This window comes from Neoarius graeffei, chromosome 1 (assembly GCF_027579695.1).
Source record: "Neoarius graeffei isolate fNeoGra1 chromosome 1, fNeoGra1.pri, whole genome shotgun sequence".
In the NCBI taxonomy this organism is placed as follows: domain Eukaryota; kingdom Metazoa; phylum Chordata; class Actinopteri; order Siluriformes; family Ariidae; genus Neoarius; species Neoarius graeffei.
The window spans coordinates 8,034,354-8,047,997 of record NC_083569.1 but is presented as its reverse complement, the minus strand read 5'-3'; the positions used below and the strand labels follow the sequence as shown (position 1 = coordinate 8,047,997).

The 13,644-nt window shown below is 41.7% G+C and overlaps 1 protein-coding gene across 2 annotated transcripts in view; it reads right to left on the bottom strand.

Moving 5' to 3' along the window:
* Window positions 1–8,049: 8,049 nt before the first annotated feature.
* The window catches only part of tbl1xr1b (TBL1X/Y related 1b), a 42,717-nt gene continuing 37,122 nt past the window's right edge, over window positions 8,050–13,644 (bottom strand). For both annotated transcript variants that reach the window (XM_060929185.1, XM_060929192.1), the window contains exons 8-16: window positions 13,564–13,627; window positions 13,247–13,344; window positions 13,103–13,163; window positions 12,688–12,809; window positions 12,491–12,565; window positions 12,161–12,288; window positions 11,913–12,078; window positions 11,725–11,826; window positions 8,050–9,501 (exon numbers count right to left, since the gene is read on the bottom strand). In XM_060929185.1, the coding sequence (XP_060785168.1) occupies window positions 9,475–9,501; window positions 11,725–11,826; window positions 11,913–12,078; window positions 12,161–12,288; window positions 12,491–12,565; window positions 12,688–12,809; window positions 13,103–13,163; window positions 13,247–13,344; window positions 13,564–13,627 (843 nt within the window). In that variant the 3' untranslated portion in view covers window positions 8,050–9,474. The remainder of the gene's footprint in view (window positions 9,502–11,724; window positions 11,827–11,912; window positions 12,079–12,160; window positions 12,289–12,490; window positions 12,566–12,687; window positions 12,810–13,102; window positions 13,164–13,246; window positions 13,345–13,563; window positions 13,628–13,644) is intronic.

The following is a 13,644-nucleotide window of genomic DNA, read 5'->3' as shown; positions in this document are numbered from 1 at the left end:
TGAAAAGAGAATTTTCTTCCTGTTAAAAGCAGTCACCCTTCCCCCATCTCTCACACTGGTCTGGTCTTGGTCTTGACTTGATCTCAACCCCTGAACGTCTTGGTCTCGACTAGAACACTAACGTACGGAACCAGTCAAAAGTTTGGACGTGCCTTCTAATTCCATGGTTTTTCATTATTTTGTAATAAAGTCACTTCATGTCTTAAAGTAATGATGGATGTCGTTTCTCTTTACTTTAGTTGAGCGGTTCTTGACATCATACGGTACTGATGTGGAATAGGCCTATTTTGTATTATTATTTACTGTTTGAGCTCAAACACGTTAAGAAGGCAAGAAATTAATCTAACTTTTGACGAGGCACACCTGTTAATTGAAAAGCATCCCAGTTGACCACCTCGTGAAGCTGGGGAAGATGACGCCAATAGTGTGCAAAGCATCATCGAGGTAAAGGCTGAAGAATCTCAGGGGGGAGGAGTTTTTTTTTTTTAAGCCACGTAATACCAGATGTTATTCCGTAGTGTTGATGTCTTCAGTATTATTATACATACGGGCCACTTTTTCCACGGCATGCAACATCATATCGCTTATCCTCCATGTATTACGCCACTCTCCCCAATGGAGAATGAGCGTGCAACATTATAATATCGCACGTTATCAAGACAAGACGATGTCACACATCGGAGCTCATGCGAAGAGCCAATGACAACTCTTCTGTTGCGCGAGCGCAGCAGAAATCATTTCTTTGGCGGCCGGCAGAGAGAGAGAAGACAAGGCTAATCCAGTGCTCGGATGAAGAACTAAATGAATAAACTGAAACCAAAGACGCGTTGAACACCCGAAAGACTACCAAAACTTTATTATATATTCTTCACGCATATTTACGAGAGAAAAACCTACCAACAGACAGACACATTGGAGATGTAAAATAGGGTGGTCCCGAAATGTATGGGAAACATTTTTTTACATAGGCTAAAAGAAGGCAACAAGCAAATTTCAGAAATTGGTTAATACAACCCTGATTCCAAAAAAGTTGGGACAAAGTACAAATTGTAGATTAAAAACGGAATGCGATAATTTACAAATCTCAAAAACTGATATTGTATTCACAATAGAACACAGACAACATATCAAATGTCGAAAGTGAGACATTTTGAAATTTCATGCCAAATATTGGCTCATTTGAAATTTTCATGACAGCAACACATCTCAAAAAAGTTGGGACAGGGGCAATAAGAGGCTGGAAAAGTTAAAGGTACAAAAAAGGAACAGCTGGAGGACCAAATTGCAACTCATTAGGTCAATTGGCAATAGATCATTAACATGACTGGGTATAAAAAGAGCATCTTGGAGTGGCAGCGGCTCTCAGAAGTAAAGATGGGAAGAGGATCACCAATCCCCCTAATTCTGCACCCACAAATAGTGGCGCAATAAAGGAGTTCGACAGTGTAAAATTGCAAAGAGAGTTTGAACATATCATCATCTACAGTGCATAATATCATCAAAAGATTCAGAGAATCTGGAAGAATCTCTGTGTGTAAGGGTCAAGGCCGGAAAACCATACTGGGTGCCCGTGATCTTCGGGCCCTTAGACGGCACTGCATCACATACAGGCATGCTTCTGTATTGGAAATCACAAAATGGGCTCAGGAATATTTCCAGAGAACATTATCTGTGAACACAATTCACCGTGCCATCCGCCGTTGCCAGCTAAAACTCTATAGTTCAAAGAAGAAGCCGTATCTAAACATGATCCAGAAGCGCAGACGTCTTCTCTGGGCCAAAGCTCATTTAAAATGGACTGTGGCAAAGTGGAAAACTGTTCTGTGGTCAGACGAATCAAAATTTGAAGTTCTTTATGGACATCAGGGACGCCGTGTCATTCGGACTAAAGAGGAGAAGGATGACCCGAGTTGTTATCAGCGCTCAGTTCAGAAGCCTGCATCTCTGATGGTATGGGGTTACATTAGTGCGTGTGGCATGGGCAGCTTACACATCTGGAAAGACACCATCAATGCTGAAAGGTATATCCAGGTTCTAGAGCAACATATGCTCCCATCCAGACGACGTCTCTTTCAGGGAAGACCTTGCATTTTCCAACATGACAATGCCAAACCACACACTGCATCAATTACAGCATCATGGCTGCGTAGAAGAAGGGTCCGGGTACTGAACTGGCCAGCCTGCAGTCCAGATCTTTCACCCATAGAAAACATTTGGCGCATCATAAAACGGAAGATACGACAAAAAAGACCTAAGACAGTTGAGCAACTAGAATCCTACATTAGACAAGAATGGGTTAACATTCCTATCCCTAAACTTGAGCAACTTGTCTCCTCAGTCCCCAGACGTTTACAGACTGTTGTAAAGAGAAAAGGGGATGTCTCACAGTGGGAAACATGGCCTTGTCCCAACTTTGAGATGTGGTGTTGTCATGAAATTTAAAATCACCTAATTTTTCTCTTTAAATGATACATTTTCTCAGTTTAAACATTTGATATGTCATCTATGTTCTATTCCGAATAAAATATGGAATTTTGAAACTTCCACATCATTGCATTCCGTTTTTATTTACAATTTGTACTTTGTCCCAACTTTTTTGGAATCGGGGTTGTATATTACTGTATTGTTTGTATTAATATGAAACAGTTAATAAGCCACATTATTTTATATTATGTCTTGAGTGAGAACTTTAATGGCTTTGTGGCACCTCTAAACATTGTTCAATCTTAACCAAATTTCACACAATAACTTTTTAGGCAAATGTAAAAAAAAAAAAAAAAGGTGGTCGTAACAAAATCCTAAAAAAAAAATTTGGGGACCACCCTAATGTAAAACTTCCACATTAGCAAGTTTGTACAGAAACATGACCGCGAGGTTTGCTTCGTCAAAAGCAGAACATTTAAAGAGAAAGACGCAGTGGATACCTGAAAGGGCGCCAAAACTTGACTGGAGATTCTTCACGCATATTTACAAGGGAAAAACAGACCAACGGACATCAAAAAACTGGAAAAGAGCGCAATATCGGGGAAATGATTGTCAAAGTTCTACTTGGAGGTGAGGAAAAAAAGTGATGGAGACTTTTTTTTTTTTTACAAGAGGACTTCACTCAGCGAAGCCCTTTTGTTTTGAACAACAGCAACGTAACAAGCAACTCTGAACTTGAATGGTCAACCTGGCTAGAGTTTGCATCTAAGTTGGGTTCAGGCTTTTTAGGCTTGTGCCATTTTTATTGTTCGAACTTTGTACATTTGATCAGAATCAGCATTGGTAAATTGCCCCCTTGTTCTTAACTTTTTGGAACAATTATAGATTTTACATCGAATGTGCATGTATAATAATATTGGCTGGCTTTTTTTATGGTCTATCAGATATATTCCATTCAGCAACTCATTCAATATCATGCTAGCTGAATGGAATATATCTGATGTACCACTCAACACCAGCAGATATTATTTAATTGTTATACAATAGGGCAGTGGTTTTCAAAGTGGGGGCTGCGGCCCCCTGGGAGGGCGCTAGGGGGCCTCAAAGTTGGAGGGACGATAAAAAAATTGCGAATTTTTAAAAAAATAATATTAAATACTGTAATTAGTTTTTAATCATTTATTATAAAATATAATAATACATCATATCGAAACGTTGTTTGCCATGCTCATCTCTCCGATTGCCTGTGACATTGCGGTTTGCGTCATTCATCAAGCTGCTTTGCTTCTCAAGCTAGCGTATTGCTAGCGCAAAATGGACAGGTTTTTGAAGAAGAGACCGAAGGAACAAACCAACAGCCCTGCTGTGGAGGACACTGCTGCGAAAAAAACTAAAGTCCTGGCCAACTAAAATCCGAAAATATGAGGCAGCATACATTAAGTATGGCTTTACAGCCGTACAGAAAAATGGCCATGATTGCCCGAAATGCGTCCTCTGTCCGGAGACCCTGTCAAACGAGTGCTTAAAACCTTCGAAACTTCAGCGTCACTTGGTACAAAAAACATCCGACAGATGCCGAAAAAACAGTAGATTTCTTCAGACGCAAAGAAGAGCATTTGGTCAGGCAAGCTACTGTCCCCGAGCGGGCCCTGAAGGCATCATTTTTAGCCTCGTACCACATTGCTCGTGCTAAAAAACCTCACTCAATTGGAGAAGGTTTGATTTTACCAGCCACCAAAGACATTGTCCGAGAATTGCTTGGTGAGGATGCTGCCCCACTCTCTGATAACACCGTGAGCTGACGGATTGCTGACGTGGCTCAAGACGTATCTGCTCAGCTGTTGGAGCAGGTGAGAGCCAGCGAATACTTCGCACTTCAGCTGGATGAGAGCACAGATTTATTTCACAGGAAAGATTTGTGGAGGAAATACTACTTTGTAAAGCACTTGAAAGAAGAACTACTGGGAAAGACATTTTTCAAGTTTTGGACGATTACATCGAGTCTAACGCATTGGACTGGACCCGTGGCAATGACCGGGAAGATCAGTGGAGTGACCGCTCTCATTAAGCAGAAGGCCCCGCATGTACCGTAGTGGCCACACACTGCACGCTCCATCACGAGGCACTGGTCGCAAAAAGGATGGATAACGAGTTGAATCAGGTACTACAGGAGGTTATACAGTTTATCGTTCAGTGTGAAAATATTTGTGTTGAAAACAGGTTAGTTAATAATATTCTTATGCTAAACAAATGTAACAATTATTGACTATTGAATAAAAAACATTCTAAAAGTTGTTTCTTTACATATTTTGTAGCAGTGTCTGTGGGTTTGCAAAGGGGGTCCCCGGCCAGAAGCTAATGCTGTTTTTGGGAACCCCTGCAATAGGGTAGAGTAGGGGTGTACAAACTTTTGCTGTGACTAGTATATTTATCGAGGACACTTACTAAACGAATTAATTTCTTTAAAGCACTCAAATGTCATTAGAACGACTTAAACTCGATGCTACCAGTTATTAAAGGATATGGGACATGGATTTTTTTCTGGGTATAATTATGTATGAAGGACATAAGAAATGCCATCTAAATCACTGCAGGGCATCAAAAATGTGAAAATCATCACATTATTCAACTTTTTTATACATCAGCGTAAAACAATGATTCGTTAATGAGCTAGGTGGTCACGTGACCTGTGATGTCACAAAAACTTTCCAAGGAGCCAGCGCTTGGGAATCTAATGTAAACAGGTTACCGAAATGGACACCATCGACAGTGACATTCCCGATGTTTCACAGAGATGTGAAGTTAGACCCTATCAATTCGAACCGATAGCTGGAAATTCACATGAACATGGATCTTGTCTTTACTCTGACGGGTCAGATGATTCTGAGCGTGAGAGTTCATTCAGTCCCCATGAAACTGAAAGCGGTCGGCTCGATAACACTTCCTGGTAAGTTAAAAACAATTCTGCTCAAAGGCTAATGATCTGTTGAAAGAAGTATTATTTTTGTATCATACATTGAAAGTTCATCATAGATCTAGCTAAAGTCCGTTGCTAGTTTTTTTTTTGCTGATATTTTTCGAGATTGATTGAGATACAATGCTTCCAGAGTCCGAGATGAAAACATTCAAAATGGCGAAACGAGTCAGAATTATGATAATCAATAATTGATACACCCAAAATTATAATACTAATCCTTACCGCATGAGGCCCATGGTAAAACCACACTTCCAGGAGAGGCTGCCGTCTGCCTCCCAAGCCGGCCGAGAGCGCTCCTCGTCGGGCACGGCCAGGCGGGCGAATGCCCTGGTCCGTCCGCCCTGTCTAAAAAAAAAATGGTACAACTCCGAGTGAAGGTATCAATGCGCTGTCGAAGCGCGCAGAAGGTGTTAGTACGCCTGTCATTATAGTGCGGACTTTCCATAGTATAGAAAATCGCCACGTTTCAATTTGTGTCACTGAACTTTGTTTCATGTCACTGGTCATATAAACCTATGTAAACAGGAAAAACGTGGAAGAGTTTGGTTGCATCTAACTACAGCCCCAAAAAATACCGTTGGCCATGCTGAGCCTAGCTACATTGCTAACAGGAGTAACAGCGCGTCTGACTGACTGGGAGGTCGCAATACACCATGATGTTCAATGTACGTTAAAAACGAAACAATTTTCTTGTCATCCAAGACACAAAAACTATTTTGTCGCATTCGTCATCATCACACTTCTCCATATTCATCTACCCGCTTGTGCTGTACCCGAAAGTTTTTGTGACGTATGATCACGTGACAGCGGCTCTTCCGGTTGTAAAATATGCATATCGGAGCTCGAGCAGAAATGCCATATAATCATCACGAATATAACGATTTTGCTGAATTTAATAGATGATTTTGTATTTGTTGATGCAATTTTCATATTTTTAATGGAAAGAAACTGATATAGCGTGCATTTATGTTTCATGTCCCATGTCCTTTAAGCAGAAGGCCCCGCATGTACTGTAGTGGCTACACACTGCATGCTCCATCACGAGGCACTGGTCGCAAAAAGGATGGATAACGAGTTGAATCAGGTACTACAGGAGGTTATACAGTTTATTGTTCAGTGCGAAAATATTTGTGTTGAAAACAGGTTAGTTAATAATATTCTTATGCTAAACAAATGTAACAATTATTGACTATTGAATAAAAGAGAACACATTCTAAAAGTTCTTTCTTTACATATTTTGGAGCATTGTCTGTGGGTTTGCAAAGGGGGTCCCCGGCCAGAAGCTAATGCTGTTTTTGGGAATCCCTGCAATAGAGATCTTGCAGTCACGTGCCCGTTAAGTACACAACCGCCATCTTGTCGGTCAAAAACACCGCTGAATCCTGCTGCACTCGTGTACAGAATGGATCAGTTTCAACCGACGGACTACACGGCTCATTTTTCTAATGAACAGATAACTAGATATGTGTGTAAAATAAACAATCTACAGATTAGTGACCCTTATGGCTTTCCGGACGGAGTTTTCATGACCGGATTTTGAACTGCCAGCGGAATACCCGGACGTGTATAATTACCTCATTAACTTTCCCTCGCTGTTCAGTGGTGAAGCATTGCGTGCTTATAAATCTCTGGACAGTTATCTTTACAGAAATTCAGGATTTGTCAGCGACTCAGATGTGGCATCTTGTAAACAAGAATCCTCATTGGATGGGTAAGTCACTTAAGTATTACTAGTACTGATACTAGATGCACTGACCAGCCGATTATAGAATAGAATAAGGTAATTCCAAATCGTCCGTCTTGTTTACCATGGATCTGGCGTTGGAGAGAGAGAGGCTTAGCAGTGGAGGTTTGAGTGGCTGTTTTCTGAGCTTAGTCAACAGGCCGGCTCTGCAGCCTCGCTTTTGCTTCCGCTCCCGGCGCCGCCTCCTTCGCTTTGCTTCCGATAACAATCCACGGAGACCCCACTGGTCTCGCTATCTCGTCCGGAATGTTGTGCATGCGATGGAAATCGCTACAAACCGTCATTTTCTACTGGAAACCAATGTCCAGTAAGTCCATACGGTTGTAGTGGATATTGAAGTCCGGTACAGACGAACAACACGCAAAAATACACACAAAAAACATAAACGTGCACAGGTAGGGAGAGCTTGTAGCCGCAGCCGTTGTAGTAGAATTGTATATAGTAGGGTTTTCCAGAAGAAAAAAGGTAAAAGTAGAAGGCGGAATATGGCGTTTGACCGACAAGATAGCGTCTGTCACAATCTGGATCGGCTGTGACGTCACATGCAAGTGCTCCATAGGGTAGAGTAGGGGTGTACAAACTTTTGCTGCGACTAGGTATATTTATCGAGGACACTTACTAAATGAATTAATTTCTTAAAAGCACTCGTCATTAGAGCGACTTAAACTCGATGCTACCAGTTATTAAGGAAGTGATACTTAAAGTACCTTTGACTGTAGAGGAAACACTAATTCCCACTAACTGCCTACTTCATACGTTTAACTAAATTTCTTTCAAAAAAGGAAGAGAAAGGTAAGTGGTGGTAATTTTTTTTTTTTTTTTTTTAATATTTTTACAGTGCAGATGAAGGAGGGGGAAAAAGCCACAAATGACACGATTATCAAAATATATTTTATTCTGGACTTTTTCCATTTGACTCAAAAAAAAAAAAAAAAAAAAATCACAAAGTCAAATCAACTTTGCAAGAAACTGAACAGGAGAAAGAAAATGGTGGTAGGGAATTTGTTGGGTCAAAAAAAAAAAGAAGCTGGGGGATGTGAACAGGTATTTATTTACATGGTCCACTTTAATTTTTTTTTTTTAAAGGATATGCCTGTATTTTTAATTTTTTTTTATATATAGATGTTTTTGCACAGATGACTACAAATAAAGCAGAATTACAAAAAGGTTCCAAAAAAGAGTACAAAAAGACACGGCGAGGCGAGCGCCGAGACTGAAAGAAGTCTCTGTAAAAAGCGTGTCTTTAAAACCAAAAACGTTATAAAATACCGTTCCACTGTCATAGACAATATAATAAATAGGCGTCTTTATGGTACAATCTGTGTAGTATCGATTAGTTCAAGCAGGCATCAAAATACTCTCTTTACAAAATTTTAGCAACATTCTGGACAAAAATCAGCAAATTATGATTTGACAAAATAACGTGAAGCCGTTGTATGTAATAAAAGTTTAAAAAAAAAAAAAAATCGGGATGCCACGAGTTACAAACGAGCATCGTAGAGAACGTTCAAGTCAATACATAAATGATATTTTCGTCAGAATTAAGTGCTTGACGAATTTCTTGGTGTCGCGTCTATCTAAAGTGCAGGAAAGAAACGTCTTCGCAGTCCGTCCTTTCGCTTCTGCGGCGGGTGGGGGGGGGGACGCAAAACCGACTGTCTAATGGTATTTTATAAAGAAACTTGAGTGGATGGTGTAACGTGTGCAAACTTGACGTCGGACTTCAGTCGCAACGTCGACTTGAAACCGGTTTTGGAAAAGCCTCTGATGTAAATACAAAGTTCATCACTAACTGATTTTGAAGCAGCCACGAAATCCGAACCGGTGTTTACTGTTACAGCTAGCCAAGGATTCAAAAGACAGACAAACACCGCACTGGACGTTCGCTTTAATTATTTTCAAGTTTTCTTAGTAACTGACTTTTTTTTGCCTGTAATTTTATCTTCCGTACTCTATCCTTTGATAACTTGGATCGTCAATCCCGTGTGATTTATTTATTTATTTTCGTCTAGCCGTAACGTTGCATAGCTCGTATAAACAATCAGCCGTCCGATTAAACTAAATCGGTACTGGGGCCGAACAGCCGCCTTCGAGTTCGACAGGTCGCTTTCTGGTGCTCACATCACCGAGGCTGTAAATCGGGTGCGTCCCGATTACTGGAATGGCCTAAAAAGGGACGCGAAAGATATACGACTGATATTTTGGTGCGTGGCCGATTTATTAGCCGCGTATCCTGTACGGGAATACACGGCAGCTCATGTGGAGAGTCTTTCAATTTGGCGAAGTGCACATTCTTTGTCGATGCCTTGCTTCCCCCCATCCTTGGCAGTCATTTCCGCAGGTCTAGAACACAAACCTGAAACACACACGTTAAAAGTTGCGTTAAATTCTGTCATCTGTTAACGTTCAAGCCAGGTTGTGAACATCAGTCATCGATACGTTATGCAGCGACATCCAAGCCGAAAAGGAAGGGGGGGGGATTAAATCGGACTTTTAGTGACGTATAAATTGTAAAGAACGCCGCTGTAACAGAAAGAAAGAGACAGAGAAACCCTGTGTCCAAAATCACTCCCTCGTTCACTACTCCATACTCATTATATAGCGAGCTCGTTGATGAAATGAAAACCCACTTTCGGACACTACTCCGTCACGCTGTTAAAAAAAAAACAAAGCCGAATACTTTTCTTTGCCGCTGCCTTTTATTAAATCAAATTCGAAGCTTTTGATTTCTTTCAGCGCGACCGCCATGCATGATGGGATATATAGTTTGGTTAGTGACCCTCGGTTGTACACGACTTTTCGTGATGCGTTGTAGGATCCTGTGGGTCGGGGGTGATTTCGGACACATTACGAGATAAGTTGATGTCAAGCTGAAAATCACAAGTTTGTTTAACATCAGGTCGCGTTGCTGGGGGGGAAACGGCTTCAGTTTGCCGTCAGAGTGAAGCCGTATGGCCGTCCTCTTACCGCTCACATTGCGTGTATTTGGCTTATGTGTTTAAACCGTCGTATCCGATCAAATTTGCCCCAGGAAAAATATCTCCTGACTCTTTCAATCATTACCTCCGCTTCACTGTTAGTTTTTTCCCTTTTCCAGTCCAGTCTCTGATCGTTTTTTTTTTAAACTGCTTTTTTACTATTTATTTTTCAGGAGATTTTCACTTCTCTTATACTCTCGCTTTCGAATAGCCCTTCCTTCCTTCCTTTCTATCATACCAACACAAAGGCTGTACAATACTGCCTTCCTATTTAGGACAGTTGTTGAAACGGGGTTATTTTCTCATGTTATTTGCCATTTTCACGTCCTTCTCACCCTTAGGATGTATTCTTTGGCATAAAATACAATATATTTTATGACAACATGACTAGACAGAGAAATCTTTTAGCTTCAAAATGATGTATGAAACATAATTTGACGACAAGTATATTAATTTTGCGACCAAAGTCACCTACCCTTTTAATTTCCGGGCGGTAGTGAAACGTGATGTCATTGGCAGGTTCCCCTTCTTGTGTACCACGTGTCGGTCCATTTTTAGACCAGGAAGCCCCCAAAGTGAGAGAGTCATTTCTCCTCGTATATGGGGGCCAAAAAAATTGCGAAAAATTGAGTTAATCTTTCAGTTAGCTAGATTTATTGGTATTATTTTTATCGCGTTCTATCCACCATTGCTGATATGTGCCACGTCACGTGGTACACAAGAAGGGGAACCTGCCGATGACATCACGCGCGGAAATTAAAAGGGTAGGTGACTTTGGTCGCAAAATTAATATACTTGTCGTTGTCAAAAAATTATGTTTGATATATAATTTTGAAGCTAAAAGATTTCTGTATCGAGTGATACCATTTATATATGTTGTCAAAATACATTGTATTTTATGCCAAAGAATACATCCAATGGTGGAATAGCACTTTAACAGGATTTATTGGTCACAACATTCATGCAGCTTGCGACCAATAAATACCGTTCAGATACGAAGTCAATAATCCTGTTTCAACAACTGTCCTAAATAGGAAAAGAAGTATTGTAAGCCTTTGTGTTGGTATGATAGATAGAAGAAATATACAAAAGATACACTGTACAAGAAAAACTGACTCTCCACTGAAATAATTCTAGTAGTAAAAGAGCTGTTCAAAAAAAAAAAAACTGAACTGGAAAAGGGAAAAACAAACAGTGAAGCGGAGTGCCATAAAGATATGTAAGGAATGTGGGTAAAGGTGAGAAAATAAGCAGAGGTAATGAAATTTTCCTGGGACAAATTTGATCAGATACGACAGTTTAACATACATGCGATGTGAGCGATAAGGTGGCGACCGGATGGCTTCACTCGTCTCTACAGCGGGGAATAGGCTCTGAGCTCTCCAGATTTTATACAGAGCTCATAGACAAACTGTCCAGCAATAAAAATAAAACGTAAATCAACTTTGGTCTAATTATGCTGCGATACAGCTTGACATGACCTGAGGGGCGTACACAAACTAGGCCTAACTGCTGAGTAGGAAGTGTTCTACGGACTTCCGGGCTCTGATACATAACTACAGTAAAACGTTACACATTGGTCTAGATTCCTGTGGACCTACCGATCCATCTGACGCACTCGCTCCTACTTTGTCTCCAGTGGAGTTCCAGCACACCTCGAAGATCCCACCTGTCCCTCTGTAGCTGTTCACGAGGGCGCCGCTCTGTGGGCACATGAGGAAATGCAGGTAAAAAGTCCAGTTAGGACGTAGCATGAAAGGGAGAGCTGTGCCTGTGTGGTCGCCGTTACCTGTGTGTTCCAGATGTGCACGCATTTGTCGAAGGAGCCGCTGGCGAGATGGCGGCCGTCGGGGCTGAACGCGACGCTGTAGACGGGCTCCTGGTGCCGTGTCAGCGTGTGTACGCAGACGCCACGTTCGGCGTCCCACAGCCGCACTGTCGAGTCAAACGACGCGCTGCAGGAGTAGGTTACGAGTTTACTTGCATGGTAACAAATTGCTTCAGCAGGTCGACATGCGTGATGGTACGAGTGTGTACCTGGCCAGCATGAGACTGGCGTTGGGGTTGTTGGTTCCAGGTCCAGTGGGACTCCATTTGATGGTGTAAATCTCTTTGCTGTGGGCTTGCAGGTCGTGAACGCACGTATCCTGCTTCATACTCCAAAGCTGGAACGAGAAAACAACTACTGTAGCATGACAGAACCTGATCAGAGAGTACATACACGGCACGCGACCTCAAGACTGAAGCTCTCGTGGCGGGAGTATTCGAAATATAGTTAAGCATGTTCTAACAGAAACGTCTAATATGATAAAGCACAAAATTCTAAAAAGGTTCTACCGAGCGAAACGTTAAGTGCTTCCGTGTTACCTTTAGCGTCATATCGTCGGAGCAGGAAGCCAGGAGGCTGCCGGTTGGATCCCACTTAATTGCGTTCACTTCGTTCTATAAAAACGAGCACATGAACAAATGAACACCCGGACCACGTAGGCATGTGTTTAATGTGATGGGTTTAAAACTAAAGGCAGGGCGGCGGGGGGGGGGGAAGCAGCCATAAAAAGCATTACCGTGTGACCCTGGAATGTCTTAACCGGTCGGTCCTGGCCCAGCTTACACACATGGATGCACATGTCTGTGCTGCAGGAAGCGAATGTATTATTGCTCTGCCAGTCCACGTCAAGAGCGGGAGCTACACACACACACACGTCAAAAATACATTTGATCAATACTGTGGATTTGGGGGTGGAGTCATCCTGAAAGAGAGAAATCTTCATCACAGGATAAAGGTGATCGTTCAGGTCTTTAGCTTGGATTTGGTCTGGATTGAGTGCCTCGAAGGGGAGGTGTGAAGCATAAATAAATGCTGCCATTGCATAAGTCACCAGCTTTCACGTTAATTTGTTACACGTCTGCATATTTAAAAAAAAAAAATTTTAAACTTTCAGGGGGAAAAACTAACCGATTACTCATGAACCAGCTCACCTGAATGGAATGGAAACTGCTGCTTGGCCTCTCCTGTGTGTGCATCCCAAATAATTGTGGTCTGAAAGGAAAACACGCATGTTTGCTTAAAGTACACAGAGCGTCCAATCATTTCGACTCGGAGCACGGCGCAAACAGGGTTACCTTATCGACGCCAGCACTGAGGATAAAGTTGCCTTTCTTGTTCCACTTGAGAGCAAATATGGGTCCCTTGTGTTGGCCTAAAGTACTGGCGAGGTTACCTAAGAGGCACGTAGGAGTATTATAGGGCCTGATTAAAGACGGCAGTCGATGTTAGGAGCAAGGAATGCAGCTCTGAGGTTACTTTTTTTAAAATTCAATATTTCAGAATCAGTGTAATGAAGAATAAAAACCTCCCAGAGTGACCTATACAGACGGGGTACCTAATAAAATGACTAGGGTTATACACTAGAGAGTAGAGCAGATAAACGGAGACGTACCATCTTTAGTCCATATTCTGGCAAAACCGTCGTAGGAGCCGGTGGCGAGCAGTGTACCTTCACTCTGGGGGAGAGAGAGAG